General features: G+C 42.3%; 1 protein-coding gene across 2 annotated transcripts in view; it reads left to right on the forward strand.

Annotated features, from left to right (window-relative positions):
- The first annotated feature begins 10049 nt into the window (after nt 1-10049).
- The window catches only part of LOC140714930 (uncharacterized), a 56135-nt gene continuing 45270 nt past the window's right edge, over nt 10050-20914 (forward strand). For both annotated transcript variants that reach the window (XR_012096030.1, XM_073026604.1), the window contains exon 1: nt 10050-10564. Coding sequence is in view for 1 of the 2 variants with exons in the window: in XM_073026604.1 (XP_072882705.1) it covers nt 10327-10564 (238 nt within the window). In the remaining variant the exon portion in view is untranslated. The remainder of the gene's footprint in view (nt 10565-20914) is intronic.

Genomic DNA, 20914 nt, shown 5'->3' on the forward strand with positions numbered 1-20914 from the left:
CCTGGGTGGCCATCTTGGTGTGAAGAAAACTGCGAACAAGGTTTATAAACACTTTTACTCGTCTGGTTTGAGAAAAGATGTGGCGACATTTTGCTGAACTTGTCACATTTGTCAGGTTGTGGGGAAACCTAATCAAGTCACACCAGTGGCCCCATTGTAACCTATTCCTGCATTTGGTGAACCGTTTTCAAAAGTTATCGTAGATTGCCTTGGCCCATTGCCAAAAACTAAAGCTGGCCATCAGTATTTGCTGACCATCATGTGTACAGCATCTAGGTTTCCAGAAGCAATACCTCACAGGAATATAAAAGCTAAAACTGTGACGACAGCTCTCATAAAGTTCTTTACTTTATTTGGGTTACATAAAGAAATCCAGTCTGATCGAGGAAGTAATTTTATGTCTGGATTATTCCAGCAGGTAGTTTATAAACTGGGAGCCAAACAGATTACATTGTCTGCATACCATCCAGAATCACAAGGGGCCTTAGAAAGGTTCCATTCTACCCTCAAAACCATGATTGGGACATTTTGTGTTGAAAATGAGAAGGATTGGGATGAGGGAGTTCATTTGCTTTTGTTTGCAGTAAGAGAGTCAGTGCAGGTATCCCTAGGTTTTAGTTCCTTTGAACTTGTGTTTGGGCACAGAGTCTGAGGACCTTTGGCATGGTTAAAAGAACACTGGGTTAACAAAGAACTACATACTAATTTTTTGGATTATGTCTTAAAATTTAAGGAAAGATTGAAAAAAGCTTGCAGCTTAGCAAGGGAAAATTTAAAATCTGCTCAGGAAAGAATGAAAACTTGGTATGACAAGGAAGCTAGAATGAGGTCATTTAAGCCGGAAGATAAGGTGTTGGTTCTTTTCCTGGTGCAAATGAACCCTTTACAAACTAAATTTCACGGTCCTTATGAGATTATATCTAAAGTTAATAATGTGGACTATGTGGTAAAAATACCAGATTGACGAAGGTCAATGCAGCTTTGTCATGTGAACATGCTAAAACCATATTATGAAAAACAGTCTGCCACTATGACTGTTGTTATCAATAACAATGAGTCTAATCGCCCTGGGAACTTGGTAGCTGATCCATCTGAGGCTTATTTTAAACTGAATATTATTTCCGCCAGACTACGGAATTCGACAATTTTGGAAAATATTGATGAAAAATTGGCTTATCTACAGCCACAGCAGTGACAGCAAATGAAGCAGTTAACTGTGAAATTAAGAGATTTATTTCCATACATTCCAAAAAAGAACCACAGTAGCCTCACGATATAGATGTTGGAAATGCTAAATCCATAAAACAACATCCATATCGAATGGACGTGGAAAAATGTAGAATCACTGAACAAGAGATAGAATATATGTTAGAAAATGATATTATTAGACCCTCTACTTCGGATTGGAGTTCACCTTGTGTCACGGTGCCTAAACCAGATGGTAGTATTCAGTTTTGTACTGATTACAGAAAGGTGAATGCTGTAACAAAAACTGATGTGTATCCAATCCCTAGAGTAGATGATTGTGTGGACAAGGTTGGAAAAGCTAAGTTTCTTACAAAGATTGATCTGTTATAAGGGTATTGGTGTGTTCCACTGACAGATAAAGGTAGAGAAAGTTCTGCATTTGTAACACCATCTGGGTTATATGAATACAATGTTTTGCCATTTGGAATGAAGAATGCTCCAGGAACCTTCCAGAGAATGATTAATTCTGTAATTCAAGGGTTAAAGCATACAGATGCCTATTTTGATGATTTAGTCACAGGGAATGACACTTGGGAGGCACATATCTCAATGACCTTCATCTGGTCAGGGAGAGTGAGGAGTTGATAGAGAGGAGTTATAGGTAGGTGGTCACACCGGGACCACGGGAGGCAGACAGGTGGGGGAAGGGGAAGAGTCAGATACTAGAGAGTACCTCAGTGGTTGTACCCCTTGACAATAAGTACTCCTGTTTGAGTACTGTTGGGGGGGGGGACAGCCTACCTGGGGGAAGCAACAGTGGCCGTGCCTCCAGCACAGAGTCCAGCCCTGTAGCTCAGAAGGGTAGGGAAAGGAAGAGGAAGGCAGTACTGATAGGGGACTCGATAGTTAGGGGGTCAGATAGGCAATTCTGTGGACACGATCAGGAGACCCGGATGGTAGTTTGCCTCCCTGGTGCCAGGGTTCGGGATGCTTCTGATCGCGTTCAAGATATCCTGAAGTGGGAGGGTGAGGAGCCAGAGGTCGTGGTACATATAGGTACCAATGACATAGGCAGGAATAGGGAAGAGGTCCTGAAAGGAGAATATAGGGAGTTAGGAAGGCAGTTGAGAAGAAGGACCACAAAGGTAGTAATCTCAGGATTACTGCCTGTGCCACGCGACAGTGAGAGTAGGAATGGAATGAGGTGGAGGATAAATGTGTGGCCGAGGGATTGGAGCAGGGGGCTGGGATTCAAGTTATTGGATCATTGAGACCTCTTTTGGGGCAGGTGTGACCTGGACAAAAAGGACGGGTTACACTTGAATCCTAGGGGGACCAATATCCTGGCGGGGAGATTTGCGAAGGCTACTGGGGAGACTTTAAACTAGAATGGTTGGGGGTTGGGAATCAATTTGAAGAGACTAGGGGAGAGGAGGTTAGTTCACAAATAGAGAAAGCTAGTAGACAGCGTGTGAGGGAGGATAGGCAGGTGATAGAGAAGGGGAGCACTCAGACCGAAGATGTAGGAGAGAAGGAAGAAAAAGATAATAAAGTTGATTGCATTGTTAGGGATAAACAGAGAAGAAGAGGTGGAGAGTTTCTTAAATGCATCTATTTTAATGCTAGGAGCATTGTAAGAAAGGTGGATGAGCTTAGAGCATGGATTGATACCTGGAAATCTGATGTTGTAGCTATTAGTGAAACATGGTTGCAAGAGGGGTGTGATTGGCAACTGATTATTTCTGGATTTCGTTGCTTCAGGTGTGATAGAATCGGAGGGGCAAGAGGAGGAGGTGTTGCATTGCTTGTCCGAGAAAATATTACAGCGGTGCTTTGGCAGGATAGATTAGAGGGCTCATCTAGGGAGGCTATTTGGATGGAAATGAGGAATGGGAAAGGTGTAGTAACACTTATAGGGGTGTATTATAGACCACCTAATGGGGAGCGAGAATTGGAGGAGCAAATTTGTAAGGAGAGCAGATATTTGTAGTAAGCACAAGGCTGTGATTGTGGGAGATTTTAATTTTCCACACGTAGACTGGGAAGCCCATTCTGTAAAAGGGCTGGATGGTTTGGGGTTTGTAAAATGTGTGCAGGATAGTTTTTTGCAGCAATACATAGAGGTACCGACTAGAGAAGGGGCGGTGTTGGATCTCCTGTTAGGGAATGAGATAGGTCAGGTGACGGATGTATGTATTGGGGAGCACTTCGGGTCCAGTGATCACAATACCATTAGTTTCAATATAATTATGGAGAAGGATAGTACTGGACCCAGGGTTGAGATTTTTGATTGGAGAAAGGCTAACTTTGAGGAGATGCGAAAGGACTTAGAAGGAGTGGATTGGGACAATTTGTTTTATGGGAAGGCTGTAATAGAGAAATGGAGGTCATTTAAAGGTGAAATTTTGAGGGTACAGAATCATTATGTTCCTGTTAGGTTGAAAGGAAAGGTTAAAAGTTTCAGAAAGCCATGGTTTTCAAGGGATATTGGAAACTTGGTTAGGAAAAAGAGAGATATCTACAATAAATATAGGCATCATGGTGCTCGAGGAATATAAAGAATGTAAGAAGAATCTTAAGAAAGAAATTAGAAAAGCTAAAAGAAGATACAAAGTTGCTTTGGCGAGTAAGGTGAAAATAAATCCAAAGGGTTTCTACATTTATATTAATAGCAAAAGGATAGTGAGGGATAAAATTGGTCCCTTAGAGAATCAGATTGGACAGCTATGTGTGGAGCCGAAAGAGATGGGGGAGATTTTGAACAATTTCTTTTCTTCGGTATTCACTACAGAGAAGGATATTGAATTGTGAAAGGTGAGGGAAACAAGTAGGGAAGTTATGGAAACTATGACAATTAAAGAGGAGAAAGTACTGGCACTTTTAAGGAATATAAAAGTGGATAAATCTCCAGGTCCTGACAGGATATTCCCTAGGACCTTGAGGGAAGTTGGTGTAGAAATAGCAGGGGCTCTGACAGCAATATTTCAAATGTCATTAGAAACGGGGATGGTGTCAGAGGATTGGTGTATTGCTCATGTGGTTCCATTGTTTAAAAAGGGTTCTAAGAGTAAACCTAGCAATTATAGACCTGTCAGTTTGACGTCAGTGGTAGGTAAATTAATGGAAAGTATTCTTAGAGATGGTATATATAATTATCTGGATAGAAAGGGTCTGATTAGGAATAGTCAGCATGGATTTGTGCATGGAAGGTCATGTTTGACAAATCTTAGTGAATTTGTTGAAGAGGTTACGAGGAAAGTTGAGGAGGGTAAAGCAGTGGATGTTGTCTGTATGGACTTCAGTAAGGCCTTTGACAAGGTTCTGCATGGAAGGTTAGTTAGGAAGGTTCAATCGTTAGGTATTAATATTGAAGTAGTAAAATGGGTTCAACAGTGGCTGGATGGGAGATGCCAGAGAGTAGTGGTGGATAACTGTTTGTCAGGTTGGAGGCCGGTGACTAGTGGTGTGCCTCAGGGATCTGTATTGGGTCCAATGTTGTTTGTCATATACATTAATGATCTGGATGATGGGGTGGTAAATTGGATTAGTAAGTATTCAGATGATACTAAGGTAGGTGGCGTTTGTGGATAATGAAGTAGGTTTTCAAAGCTTGCAGAGAGATTTAGGCCAGATAGAAGAGTGGGCTGAATGTTGGCAGATGGAGTTTAATGCTGATAAGTGTGAGGTGCTACATTTTGGTAGGAATAATCCAAATAAGACATACATGGTAAATGGTAGGGCATTGAAGAATGCAGTAGAACTGAGTGATCTAGGAATAATGGTGCATAGTTCCCTGAAGGTGGAATCTCATGTGGATAGGGTGGTGAAGAAAGCTTTTGGTATGCTGGCCTTTATAAATCAGAGCATTGAGTATAGGAGTTGGGATGTAATGTTAAAATTGTACAAGGCATTGGTAAGGCTGAATTTGGAGTATTGTGTACAGTTCTGGTCACCGAATTATAGGAAAGATATCAACAAAATAGAGAGAGTACAGAGAAGATTTACTAGAATATTACCTGGGTTTCAGCACCTAAGTTACAGGGAAAGGATGAACAAATTCGGTCTTTATTCTTTGGAGCGTAGAAGGTTAAGGGGGGACTTGATAGAGGTATTTAAAATTATGAGGGGGATAGATAGAGTTGACGTGGATAGGCTTTTTCCATTGAGAGCAGGGGAGATTCAAACAAGAGGACATGAGTTGAGACTTAGGGGGTAAAAGTTTAAGGGCAACATGAGGAGGGATTTCTTTACTCAGAGAGTGGTAGCTGTGTGGAACGAGCTTCCAGTAGAAGTGGTAGAGGCAGGTTTGGTATTGTCATTTAAAGTAAAGTTGGATAGGTATATGGACAGGAAAGGAATGGAGGGTTATGGGCTGAGTGCGGGACTAGGTGAGTGTAAGCATCGGCACGGACTGGAAGGGCCGAGATGGCCTGTTTCCGTGCGGTAATTGTTATATGGTTATATATGGTTATTATATCTCTGCAGTGGAAAAGCTGTTTAAAGGCTTTCAGAAGCTAACTTAACTATTAATTAAGCTAAGAGTGAAATTGAGTCGGGTTCTTATAAATAAACGATGAAATTTATTAACCTCTACTTTAAAACATCAAAAAGTAGACAATCATCTAACAAAAGTTAACAGTGTTTTGAGTTTATAGTTATCAAACAGCCAAACTTTGAGACAATTCTTAACAAATCTTACTCAAGTACAGTCTTAAAGTGGTAGTTTAATAAGGTCATATGATTCATAAAGTAAGTGAGAGGAGAGACTTCCCAAGCCAGCGATGAGTGATTCTTGAAAAAAAAGATGTAACTGTTGATGCAGATCCCAGCCGAGAAACACGTTTTCCAAAGAGATCCCGAAGAATAAGGTTTCTCAAAGTAACTGACCTTTCACCGGAGGTGGTCACCACACACCGAGACCTTGCAGGGGTTAACCAAAAGTACTGGCCACAATTCACTTTGAGACACACAGAACGCCGTTGATACTGACCCAATTCTTTGGGTTCATAACAAAGCTGATAATTCTTCACACTCTCTCCTGCTACAATTGCGCAACCACCGACGGTGACTCCCAACAAAACAACTATGCAACAAACCATGGTCTACCCGTTTATACCAGCTGGAACATGACATCACATCCCCCTACTATGAGAAAACAATTGCATCATACCAATATCACGAGACTAGATTTATTACAGCCTTTGTACACCATGGTTACTGTACCCTACCATCCTTTCCCTGTCTCATTGGAACGTACCTATGCAGAACACAATGCAAACATCCCCTGAACGTTTGCCACATTTCTGCTGTACATTTCCCTGAGAACATCTGTTCCCAATTTATGCTTCCAAGTTCCTGCCTGATAGTCTCATATATCCCCTTATTCCAATTAAATGCTTTCCAATCTTGTCTGTTCCTATCCCTCCCCAATGCTTTGGAGAAGGAGATAGAATTGTGATCACTATCTCCAAAATGCTCTCCCACTGACAGATCTGACACCTGGTCAGGTTCATTTCTCAATACCAGATTGAGTACAGGTGACTCCGCTTTACAAAAGTTCGCTTTACGCCACTTTGCTTTTTCGAAAGACCTACATTAGTACTTGTTTTCGCTAACCGGAAGAAATCCGAAGAGGATTTTCACTTTTATGAAAAAGGCGCCCACTTTAAACTTGTGTTTACCCCGAGAAAGACTACCATGACTGTGAAGCCTTGCGCGGGCAGGTGTGTGCGCATGCGTGTACGTGCCAATTTTTTTCTACAAATCGGTTTTGGCTAAGTCTTCCCGATTCTGGTAAGTGAAACTACACTTACATACGTTATTTCTACTTTCTATAGGCTGTGTATTTATCATATCATTCCTGCTTTTACTATATGTTAGTGTTAATTTAGGTTTTATGTGCTATTCGGTATGATTTGGTAGGTTATTTTTTGGGTCTGGGAACACTCAAAAATTTTTCCTGTATGAATTAATGGTAATTGCTTCTTCACTTTATGCCATTTCGGCTTACGAAAGGTTTCATAGGAACGCTCTACCTTCGGATAGCGGGGGAACCTGTACAGCCTCTCCTCTTGTAGGCTTATCGACATATTGTCTTATGCATTCATGTTGCTTTATTACTTTCCTCAGCTGAAGCTGGTAAAACCAGTGGCATGGGCATGGACAAACACACTCATTTCTCAATTGCTAGGAACTTTTGGACTATTCTAATGGTGCTTAGTATTGTAGCTCTTTGAAGATTTACATAGATATTACTGTGTTGCCCTAATTGTTTAACGCTATAGTTTAGTGACTCTGGGATGACACCAGTTGTAGATATTACTATTGGAACAATGTAAACCTTGTTCATGTTCCAAAGTCTTTCAATTTCCTCTTTTAATTCAGCATATTTCTGGTGTTTTTCACTTATTGATTTCTGTAAGCTATGTGTTTGGAATGGCTATATCTATTAAATAAGTTGCTCTTGCTTGTAGTTCCTGTATTATCATGTCCTGACAGTTATTATGGCTATTATCATTGCTGTTGTATTCTTTATTTTACTGTCTTTTTTGTGTTGTATCAGACCTGGAGTAACAATTATTTTATTCTCCACTACACCTCTGGTCTAGAAAAGACAATCTCGAATACATAAGACCTTCCTGCTGCTGCCTCATCTCATTCCCACTTTGATCTGTCAGTCTGCAGTGAGGCCCAACACAAGCCTGAGGAACAGGTCTTTCTGGACAAGTGGCAGCATTCTGGACTTAATAGTGTTATGTGTGATGAGAAAACCATGGGGAGATGGGGTCCAGGGTTGACCCCCCTGTGAACTATGCTGCTAACGAGAGAGAGAGATGATGAGGAAGGAGAGGCATCCTGTTGTAGATGGGAGAGAGAGAGACAAGGATTAAAATGGATGATTTAGTATTATGGCTTCTTCACTAATTGTTGACTTTAACGCCAAGGACATTTGGCCTGTTTGTGTGGATCCCTGCTGACACAGCAGAGTGGTGCCAGGTGCCTGCTGACACTGCAGAGTGATGCCAGGTGCCTGCTGACACAGCAGAGTGATGCCAGGTGCCTGCTGAGACAGCAGAGTGATGCCAGGTGCCTGCCGACACAGCAGAGTGATGCCAGGTGCCTGCCGACACGGCAGAGTGATGCCAGGTGCCTGCTGAGACAGCAGAGTGATGCCAGGTGCCTGCCGACACGGCAGAGTGATGCCAGGTGCCTGCCGACACGGCAGAGTGATGCCAGGTGCCTGCCGACACGGCAGAGTGATGCCAGGTGCCTGCCGACACGGCAGAGTGATGCCAGGTGCCTGCCGACACAGCAGAGTGATGCCAGGTGCCTGCCGACACGGCAGAGTGATGCCAGGTGCCTGCTGAGACAGCAGAGTGGTGCCAGGTGCCTGCTGACACGGCAGAGTGATGCCAGGTGCCTGCTGACACAGCAGAGTGATGCCAGGTGCCTGCTGACACAGCAGAGTGATGCCAGGTGCCTGCTGAGACAGCAGAGTGATGCCAGGTGCCTGCTGACACAGCAGAGTGATGCCAGGTGCCCGCTGAGACAGGAGGGAGGGGCCAGTTTGATGGACATGGACATGATCAGTTGATGGATGGCTGATACCCCGTCAGGGGAGATAAAAGACGGGTCTGCTGAGACACAGACAGACACGCCTTGAGACACTGCAAGAGTGTTGTGCACCCACAGGAAGGTGGGGACTTGGAGGACCGAATTGGCAGATCGGTCTCAAACCTCACAGTGTGACGGCAGGACCGGTGGGGGTTTGTGTGTGTGTCCACTCATACCAGAGTGACGAGTCCACCACGGAAGAACGGTCTAGCCTATATATATATATTTGCTAGCCTGTAATATATACATATTTGCATTTTATTTTTGTACTGTATTACTTAGTTTGCTAATAAACTTTATTAGTTACTAGTAATTACAGACTCCAACGTATCATTCCATTTCTGCTGGTTTGTTAACCCAGTTACGGAGTACGTAACAATAGTGAATTCTAAATTGAATTCTTGGTCTGCATCAGTTGTCCATCTGTAGTATTGATTCAGGAAGCAAACCACTAGAGGAATTCATCTGTTGGGGGAGGGGTGGAATTGTCAATACTTGCCCAGCCTGACCCACAGGGCACCTCTTCCTGCTCTACATATCGCAACACCCATATTCTGTTCTTGACCTTCTCACTCCCTAACTGCCCCCAGAACCGTGTTTACAGTTTACCCTGTCAGAGACATTCCCCATACCCACCAGATTAACAACCTGCTTTGATCTCTGCCCCAGTTCTGAGCTACCGTTTCAAACTTGAAACATGACTACTGTTTCTGCTAGTACAGAAGTGGCCTGACATGCTGAGAGTTTCCAGGTTCTCCCCTTGGAGATATCACCTTCATCCAAGTTCAAGTCTATTGTCATCTGACTGTACACGTATACAACCAAACAACGTTGCTCCGGACCACAATACCTCCACATCACACACACAGCAGACAAGACAAAATATTACCATAAATAAGTTAATAAAATAATTCAAAATGCACGTGACTAGCACAGCATAGGTAAATAGTAAACAGCTCTCCGTCCTAGTGAGGATAGCGAGGTGGTGGCAGGGTATTCATTAGTCTCTCAGCCTGGGGGGAAGAAACTGCTGCCCAGTCTGGCAGTCCAATTCCTGATGCTGCTGTACCTCCTTCCTAAGGCAAAAGGGTCAAAAACTGGCCGGGATCCTGAACAATGCTTCTGGCCCTTCGTATACTATGTTCCTGGGTAAATGTCACAAACCTCAGATTCCATAGTTAGCAGTTCCCGCCCACCGACGCAGTGCCAGTCCGTTCCCTGCTCAACTTTGCGGCCAAGGTGCTGCGTGCACACAGAACCAGGGCAGTGGCTGAGGGCATGGCAGGGGCACAGTTCGCCCATACCGTCACTGCCCGGCTTACGTTGGCAACGAGGCCCTGGAGCCTGGGCGGGGCTTGGGGATCCCGGGGCTGCGGGGATCCCCGGGGATGGGTCAGTGCCTGCGCCTGACAGGCTGATTGCGGAGGATTGCGAACATACCACCAGCCTGGGCTGGGCGGCCGAGGCTCCTGCGGAAACTGGCCCCATTGGCCGCGGCTCGGCTGGCACACAGTCTCCGAGACAATGCCCCGAGTCTGCCTGTGGGCTCCCTGCAGCCTCTGGCTGCTCTCCGCCTGCTTCAGCACACACGAGGCTGGCGCGGCCCCGTGTCTCAATGCCGGAGAGCTGCGCAGGTTCTCCGAGGATCACAAGCGGCTTCCTCCCACTAATGAGTGCATGTTAAACTGCACCGTGCACACTTACATGAAGATCTTCCGACAAGAGAAGAGGATCACCGTCCGACTACACAATTCAGTGACAGGTAAACAAGGCGGAGGGCGCAACGCGGGCGCGCGCACAGACTCACATGCAGTCAGAAAGCACATAAACATGCAGACTAACATACACGCACACGCTAATGAACACAGGCACGCAGACAAACCAACAGATATAGACACATACGTGCACACACAAACAGTTCACACAATGAATAAAGAAGATGCACCCACCCACAAACACATGGACAGTACATACACACATGCTCACACTGCAAAGACATGCGAGGAGAAAGATGAGACAGATAATTGTGTTAAAATTGTTTAAGGTCTTTTACGCAGTTTGCATATAACATCAAACTTTCACAGTGTGGTGACCTTAAATGAGTATTCCACAGACAAGGAGTAAATCCCAGGGCATTGGATGGGGCGGGTAAATGATTAGTTGCAGTCAGGAACTGAGGACAGCGGGACAGATTAACGGGTTTAAACGTTTTAAACTGCCAGTCACGATGGAAAGTGTAGAATAAAGGAGGCCTTTTCTGATTGGCTGCCGGTGACTAGTGTCGTTCCGCAGGGGTCGGAATTGGCCGCTTCTCACGTTATTTGTGGATAATACAAACAAAGGTGGGAGGGGGAAAGTAATGTTGGGAAAAACGGGCTGTCTGCAAGATGTCTTAGACAGCTTAGGAGAATGGTAAAATAAATGGCAAATGGTATATAGTAGGGAAGTGTATGGTCATGCACTTTGGTAGAAGGAATAAACGCGTACACGATTTTCTAAATACGGGAGAAGACTCAGAAATCAGGTGCAGAGAGACTGGGGAGTCCTTGGGCACAGTTCTCTAAAGGTTAACTTGCGGGTTCGGTTGGTAGTAATGAAGGCAAATGCACTGTTAGCAATCATTTTCAGAGGACTAGAATATAAAAGCGAGGATGTTTGCTTAGATTTTATAAGGCATTTGGTCAAGCCACATTTGGCATATTGTGAGCAGTTTTGGGCCCCCTGGCTAAGAAAGGATGTCCTGGCATTGGAGAGGGTCGAGGAGGTTCACTGGAATGATAGGGATTACCTATGAGAAGCATTTGATGGCTCTGGTTCCGTAAATACTGATATTTAGAAGAATGAGTAGGAATCACATTGAATATTGAAAGGGTGGATTAGATAGAGGAGTGTGTATCAATGGTGTTGAGGTGGAGTTGGTTGAGAGCTTCAAGTTCTGTGTTTTTCTGGTCCAACCATGTTGATGCTATAGCCTGGAAAGTACACTAATAACCTAAAGACATCAAAGGTTGTGGGGAGAAGGCAGGAGAATGGGGCTGAGAGGGATGATAAATCAGCCATGTTGTAATAGCAGAGCAGACTTGATGAGCCAATTGGCCTAATTCTGTTTTTATCTCTTATGGTCTTGTGGACATTGTAGGTTACCATGGAACATTGATAGAGCTGGGCTGAGAAGTGGCGGGTGGAGACAATTTAGGAAAAGTGTGAACTAATACTCTTTGGAAGGTCAAACTTAAAGTTAGAATACAGTGCTAATGGCAAGATGCTTAGTGTGGAGGAGCAAAGTTGAAGCACGGGTTAATAGGGTTGATAAGAAGGTGTATGCTGCATTGGCCTTCGTGAGTCAGGGGCTTCAAGAACTGAGGTAATATTGCAGCTTTATAAAACTCTTGGAATATTGTGTTTAGCTTTGGTCACCTCGTTATAGGAAGTATGTGGAAGCTTTTGAGGGGTGCAGAGGAGATTTATCAGGATGCTGCCTGGATTGAAGGGCATATCTTATGCAGATAGGTTGAGCAAGATAGGGCTTTTCTCTTTGGAGTGAAGGAGTGTGAGAAGTGGCTTGATAAGAGGTGTACAAGATGATAAGGGGCATAGATTGAGTGGATAGTCAGATTTTTGCCAGGTCAAAATGGCTGATATGAAGGATCTATGCCTTTTTTAATTTTAAGGTGATTGGAAGAAAGTATAGGAGGGATGTAAAAGGTAGTTTTTTACACAGAGAGTGGTGGGTGTGTGAAACACACTGCCAGGGATAGTGTTAAAAGGCAAATACATTAGGGATATTTAAGAGACTACATGGATGAAAGGAAGATGGAGGGGTGTTAAATTGATCTCAGAGCAGGTTAAAAGGCCGTCACAACATTGTGGGCTTAAGAGCCTGTATTCTGCTCTACTGTTCTATGTTCTAAATTTCTCCCTGCTCTCCTTTAATGATTTCCACTTTTTCCTGCTCTGGGAAAAGACTCTATCTATTCTATCTATGCCTTTTGTAATTAAAAAAAATCTAAAAGTGCACTCCTGTATTTTGTTGAGAATAAACCCAGCCTAGCCAATCTGTCTTTAAACCTACAGGGTTAGGGTTAGACACCATCCTGGTGGGTCTGTTATGCCTCCACTCCAGGCACATCCTGGCGGGTCTGTTATGCCTCCACTCCAGGCACATCCTGGCGGGTCTGTTATGCCTCCACTCCAGGCACATCCTGGCGGGTCTGTTATGCCTCCACTCCAGGCACATCCTGGCGGGTCTGTTATGCCTCCACTCCAGGCACATCCTGGCGGGTCTGTTATGCCTCCATTGCTATCACATTATTTGTGATGTGGCGACCAAAATTAAACACAATACTTCAGACTCTAATTTTTGTGCAGATGGAATATGATGTCACAGTTCAAAGTTCAATATAAATTTATTATCAAGGTACACATATGTCTCTGTGTACAAAATTGAGATTAATTTTAATGTGGGCATTCTCAATAAATCTATAGAATAATAACCATAACAGAATCATTGAAAGACTGCCCAACTTGGGCGTTCAACCAGAGTGTGGAAGACAACGATCTACAAATACAAGAAATAATAATAATAAATAAGCAATAAATACTGAGTACATGAAATGAAGAAACTTTCTAAGTGAGTCCATCAGTTGGAGGAACATTTCAATGATGGGGCAAGTGGAGTTGAGTGAAGTTATCTCCTTTGGTTAAAGAGCCTGATGATTGAGGGGTAGTAACTGTTCTTGCACCTGGGGGTGTGAGCCCTGAGGCTCCTGTACCTTCTCCCTGATGGCAGCAACAAGAAGAGAGCACGTCCTGGGTGGTGGAGGTCCCCGAAGTTGTTTGCTGCTTTCCTGCGACAACAGCTCGTGTAGATATGTTCACTAGTTGGGAGGGCTTTGTAGGATTTTCCTTTCAAGGATATTGGTGTCTCCATACCAGGCTGTGATGCAGCCAGTCAATATACTCTCCACTACACATCTATAGAAGTTTGTCAAAGTTTTAGATGTTATGCTTAATCTCTGCAAACTCCTAAGGATCTAGAGGTGCTGCTGTGCTTTCTTCGCAATTGCACTTACGTGCTGGGCCCAGAACAGTTTCTCTGAAATAATAACACCTAGGAATTGAAAGTTGCTGATCCTCTTCACCTCTGATGAGGACTGGCTCATGGACCTCTGGTTTCCTCCTCCTGAAGTCTATAATCAGTTCCTTGGTCTTGCTGACATTGAGTAAGAGGTTGTTGTATGGCACCACTCAGAAAGATTTTCAATTCCTTCCTATATACTGATTCAGCCTATGACAGCAAACTTGAATATGGCATTATTGCTGTGTTTAGCCACACAGTTGTATTGTAAAGCGAGTGGAGCAGGGGGCTAAGCACACAACCTTGTGGTGCACCTGTGCTGATGGAGATTGTAGAGGAGATGTTGTTGCCAATCTGAACTGACTGGGGTCTGCAAGAGAGGAAATCGAGAATCCAGTTTCACAAGGAGGTATTGAGGCCAAGGTCTTGGAGCTTATTGATTGGCCATTGGGGCAGGTCACCATGCTCTTTTGGGACCAGCATAATTGAAGTCTGCTTCAAACAGGAGTGTATCACACACTGCCAAAGTGCAAGGTTAAAGATCACAGGAGCCAGTTGATCAGCATAGGTCTTTAGTAAGTGACCAGATACAGGTGTCCCCCCCCTTTACAAAGGTAGAGCATTCCTGTGAAACCTTTCTTAAGCCGAAATGGCATAAAACGAAGAACTATTAATTTATATGGGAAAAATTTTCTTGAAAGCAAAAATCCTCTTTGTAATGCGAAAACAGGTTACTGATGTAGGTCTTTTGTAAAAGCGAAGTGGCGTAAAGTGAACATTTGTAAAGCGGAGACCCCTGTACCCCGTCTGGGCTGGATGCTTTCCATGGGTTCACCCTCCTGAAGGCTGCTCACATGCCAGTCTCTGAGACTGAAATCATAGGATCATTGGGGGATGTGGGAGTTTGTGATAGTTCTTCTATGTTTTGACGGTCAAAGTGAGTATAGAAGGCATTGAGCGCATATGGAAATAAATCCCTACTTCTGCCTAGTCACTTGATTTTACTTTATAAGAGGTGATGGTATTCAAGCCCTGCCACAACTGTCAAGCATCCTTCATTGATTCAAGTTTAGTCCGGAATTGCCACCGGCCGTGAGATGGCTTTCTGGATATCATATCCTGTAACTTCCTTGGTCACCAGACTTGAGTGCCTGTGATCTGGCCTTCGGCAGGTTGCAGATCTCATGGTTCATCCAGCGCTTCTGATTGGGGAAGATTCTGAATTAATATTGTGGGGACAAAATCTACAACTGTTGACAACCATGGTGTATTCATTCATATTCCCAGATAAGTCTTTGAACACGACCCAATCCAGTGACTCAGAATGATCCTATAACTGCTTCTCTGCCTCCTGTGACCACCTCTTTGTTGTCCTAATCTCTGAAATTTTGCTCTTTACTCTCTGCCTGTATGCAGGTAAGAGAAGGACAGCCAAGTTAACCGATTTACTGAAATGCAGTCTGGGCATTTCATTCCTTACCTTAGCATAACAGTGGTCTAGTTTGTTGGGACCTCTGGTGCCACAGGTTATATGCTGACCATAACTGGGCAAAGTTTTCTTTAAACAAGCCTGTGTTTGAAGTCTCTGACTATAATTTGAAATGTGCCAGGGTGGACTGTTCCTTGTTTGGAAACGGCATCATGGAGTATCTCAAGTACTTGTTTATAGTCAGCTGCTGGTGGTATGTAAACTGTGGTCAGGATTATGGAGGAGAACTCCCAAGATAAATAAAACAGCTGGCATTTGACTGTTAGGTGTTCAAGGTTGGGGGAACACAAGTTTGGCAAAACTGCCACATTGGAGCAGAGTTTTGAGAGTTTTGAAACACACACCTCCACCTTTTGCTTTTCCCAAATCAGCAGTTTGATCTGTTTGGTAAATTGAGAAACCTTCCAGTTTGACATGTGCAGGGAGACATCCATTTGCTCAGATGTAAAATACAACAGTCTCATTTTCCTCCAATACAGCAATCCTCAGGAACTTCATTTTGTTCTCTGAAGACTGCGCATTTGCTAACAAGATGCTGAGCAGAGGGGTCCTCATCCCTCTACAGTTCAGCCTGTTCCCCACTAAATGTACATTGCCTAGAGGGAAATTACATGCTGCAGATTGCAGTGAGAGTAATTTGAAAGAAGTGTATTTAAAAGAATATTTAGGAGAATTATTTGCAGCTCATGGAACATCACCACAGTTTGCCGTCTTCATCTTTAATTCTTAAATTCAATACCCAAGCTACTGAAGGTGGGCATATCAAATGCCTTCTTCTCTACCCTATCCACCTATGTTATCACTTTCACAGATTAATGCTGGGAAGGTCCTTGCATTTACCATATGTTCAAGAAAAAATTTGGTTTCTCATGGTGCTTTCCTTATACTTGTCTGGATTAAATTCCATCTCCCACTACCCCACTCAATCTTCTACCTGATGGATTCCCACTGTAAACTTCAACCAATATAGACCAGGGTTCCCAAACTGGGGTCCACGGGCTTCTTGCTTAATGGTATTGGTCCATAGCATGAAAAAAGGTTGGGAACAGATAGTGGAGAGGTTGTGGAGACAGATGTTGTTTAGACCTCAGACAAAGTCAGGGATCAAAAGGTTGAGCATGGTGTGACTAATGTTCTAAGCTGCGTATATTTCAATGTAAGAAGAATCATAGGAAAGGCAGATGAGCTCAAGGCATGGATCAACACCTGGAATTAAGATATTGTAGCTGTTAATGAGACTTGGTTGCAGGAGGGGCAAAACTGACAGCTCAATATTCCAGGTTCTGTTGTTTTACACATGACAGAGCGGGAGGGATTAAAAAGGTGGCATTACTAGTCATGGCAGTGCTCCGTCAGGACAGACTGGAGAACTCCTGTAGTGAGGCTTTATGGGTGGAACTGAGGAATAAGAAAGGTACGACCATGGTAATGGGGCTATATTATAGACCACCAGCGGTTCATGGGATTTAGAGGAACAAATATGTTGATAGATTGCAGACTGTTGAAAGAAACATAAGGTTGTTATTGTAGGTGATTTTAACTTTCCATTTATTGACTGGGTCTCCCTTACTGTAAAAGGGCTGGATGGGAAAAAGTTTGTCAAATGTTTTCAGGAAAGTTTCCTGAATCAGTACATAGAAGTCCCAATGAAAGAGTGTGCGATACTTGATCTCCTGTCAGGGAATGCTATGGGGCAGGTGACAGAACTTTGTGTAGGGGAACATTTTGATCATAATGCCATTAGTTTCAAAGTAAATATGGGAAAAGATACTGTAGGTCTGGTCCACAGGTTGAGATTCTAAACTGGAGAAAGGTTAATTTTGATGGTATCAGGAATGTCCTGACAAGTGTGGATGGGAAAGACTGTTTGCTGGGAAAGTTAAACTTGGTAAGTGGGAAGCCTTCACAAGTGAAATTCTGAGAGTACAAAGCTTGTATGTGATTGTCAAAATAAATGGTAAAGATAACGGGTTTAGGGAATCTTAGTTTTCAAGAGATATTGAAGCCCTAGTTAAGAAAAAAAGGAGGTGCATTGCAGGTATGGGCTGGTATGAGCAATTGAGATACTTATGGAGTATAAGAAATTCAAGAGAACATTTAAGAAAGAAATCAGGAGGGCTAAAAGAAGGCATGAGGTTGTCCCAGCAGGCAAAATGAAGGAGAATCCTAAGGGATTCTACTGATATGTTAAGAGCAAAAGGATTGCAAGGGACAAAATTGGTCCTCTGGAAGATTGCAATGGTAATCTATGCGTGGAGCTAAAAGAGATGGGGAGATCCTAAGTGGATTTTTTGCATCTGTATGTGCTTGGGAGATGGACTCAGAGGCTGGAGAAGTGAGGCAAAGCAGCAGCAAGGTCATTGCTCTATATAGACGACAGAGGAAGAGGTGTTTAATGTCTGGAGGCAAATTACAGTGGATAAATCCCCAGGGCCTGACCTGGTGTTCCGTTGGACCTTGTGGGAGGCTAGTGTAGAAATTGCTGGGGTCCTAGCAGAGATATTTAAATCATACTTAGTGATAGGCGAATTACCAAAGGATTGGAGGATAGTTAATGTTGTTACACTGTTTAAGAAAGGCTCTAAACATAAACCAGGATATTATAGCCAGTGAGCTTGATACCAACAGTGGGAAAGTTATTGAAAGGTATCTTATGGGACCAGATATATGAGTATTTGGATAGAAATGGACTGATTAATGTTAGTCAGCATGGTTTTGTGTGTGATAGGTCTTATAGTGTCAAACCAATATTAGAGTTTTGTAATGAAGTTACCATGACAGTTGATGAAAGCCAGGCAGTGGATGTTGTCTACATTGACTTTAGCAAGGCATTTGACAAAGTCCTGCATGTGAGGTTGGTTAAGAAGTTTCAGTCACTTGTTGTTCAAGATGAGGTAGTAAATTGGATTATAGGTTGGCTTTGTGGGAGAAGCCAGAGAATGATTGCCTCTCTGACTGGAAGCCTGTGACTAGTGGAGTACTGGATGAGTTGTTTTTTGTCTATATCAATGATGTGGATGATAATGTGGTAAACTAGATCAGTAAATATGTGGATGACACCAAGATTGGAGTGTAGTGAATACAGACGGAAATTCAGTTCTCTATTGAATATATATGCACCCCCAGGAAGTGATATTAGTTTCTTCCAGAAAATTATTAATATTATGGTAACGGAAACATATGTGAGGAGACTTAAATTTACAATTATAACCAAAGCTAGACTCTTTCAATAGAAAAACCTATGAAACAAAGTCCTTACATAAGAAAGTTAATACACTTTTTGAGGATGTTGGTTTAATTGATATATGGAGGGACCTTTCCCCCGACAGAAGGGATTCCACAGTATTCTGCTCCCCACACTGTATATACAAGAATAGACTATTTCATAACATTTGGAAAAGACAAAGACAAAATAAACACCTGTGGAATTGGGACAATAGATGTAAGTGACCATGCACCTATATATTTATCTGTTGATTTTGATCTATAATCAAAGAATTCTATTTGGAAACTAAATTCAAGTCTACTCAATAATCCCTATTTTAAGGAACAAATTAAAAAAGAAATTGGCCTTTACTTAGAATTTAATGATAATGGAGAGGTTTCACCTCCCATTGTATGGGATATTCTGAAGGCTGTCTTAAGAGGAAAAATTATAGTGATATCTTCATATAAGAAAAAAATAAGGAATGAAACATTAGAGGAATTACAAAATAAGCTAAGAGAACTAGAAAAAAACACAAATTGAGTTTGGTATTAGAGGAAATTAAAAAAATTAAGAATGAAATGTTGCTACACAAGAAATCAAGAAAAAGTTGTTGTGTCTGAAACAGAGACATTCTGAAAATGGATCTAAATCTATGAAAATACTGGCGTGGAAACTGAAGAAAAAAAATAGCAGAAAATACAATTCATAGAATTAGGAATCCAAGAACAAAAGTGATTTTTAAAAAGCTAAATAAAATTCAAGAAGCTTTTGAAGTGCTTTACAAAACTCTGTATTCCAAAGTTCCAGGGGGAAGCATAACCCAAAATGACACCTTCCTGAATTCTCTAGAGTTACCCACTTTAAGCGAAGAACAAAATAGAACGATGACTGCTGACATAACTGAAGTTGAACTAAAAGCTGCAATTAGTGGCTTAAATTAAGCAAGTCACCAGGATCAGATGGATATATGGCAAAGTGGTACAAATAATTTAAAAATGAGTTGATTCCTGTTTTACTCCCCACACGGAACTGGGCTCTAAAAAAGGCACAAATGCCACCCAGCTGGAAGGAAGCGATAATCTCAACTATACTGAAAGAAGGCAAGGGTAAAATGCAATGTGGGTAATTTAGACCAATATCTGTTCTTAATGTGGATTATAGATTATTTACCTCCATCATGGCCAAACAATTAGAAGAGTTTCTACCCACACTGATACGCAATGATCAGACAAGTTTTATACCACATCGCCAAGCACAAGACAATATACGAAGGACACTTCACATTATGGATCATATACAAGAAATAAAATTGAAGCAATAGCGATAAGCATGGATGCTGAAAAGGCATTTGATTTGGTTAATTGGAATTTTCTTTACAGAGTTTTACATAGATTTGGATTACATGACACAAATATTAAAACTATACAGGCACTATATGACAATCCTACTGCTAGGATTAAAATCAATGAATATTTATCAAATCGTCTTACCCTAGAAAGGGGCACGAGACAGGGTTGTGTATGGTCACCACTACTCCGCATTATATCTGGAACCATTAGCTCAATACATCAGACAAAATGAAGATATCGGGGAATTACTAGTAAAGGGACAGAGCATAAATTGGCTTGTTATGCGGATGACATTTTGATCTATCCAGGGCAACCAACATACTCTTTACCTAATATGGTCAATTATCAGGATACAAGATCAACATAGATAAAACTCAATTACTTTTATATAACTATAGCCCACTAAGAGAAAATGAAAGTAGATATCTTTCAAACAGAGTCTTTCAAATACTTGGGCATCATTATGCCAAAAGATTTGGCAAAATTATCAGAATGCAATTATTGGCCTATAAAAAAGTTAAAGAAGATATAACAAGATGGAACCTAATTCCTTTTTTAGGTTCAGTTCAAGGATTGAATCTATTAAAATGAATATACTGCCCAGACTATTATATCTCTTTCAGACCCTACCAATGGAGATCAAACAAAATAAATTCAATGAATGGAACAAAATGTTATCAAGATATATATGGCAAGGTAAAAGGCCTAGAGTTCGTCTCAAAACTTTGCAATTAGCAAAGGAAAAGGGGAGATGGAAAAGGGGACCTTCTCTTAGAGATTATTATTTTGCAGCACAGTTGAGAGCTGTGATATGTTGGTGCAACCCATCATATGACGCTCAATGGAAAAACATTGAGGAGCAGGTACTTCCCATCCCCATACAGGCAATTTTGGCTGATGACAACCTGCAAAGTTACATAAATACTATTGATAACCCATGTGTGAAATGGACACTTAAATATGGAAAACTCTTAAAAAAGAATTTAAAC

This window comes from Hemitrygon akajei, chromosome 22 (genome assembly GCF_048418815.1).
Source record: "Hemitrygon akajei chromosome 22, sHemAka1.3, whole genome shotgun sequence".
Taxonomy (NCBI): Eukaryota; Metazoa; Chordata; class Chondrichthyes; order Myliobatiformes; family Dasyatidae; genus Hemitrygon; species Hemitrygon akajei.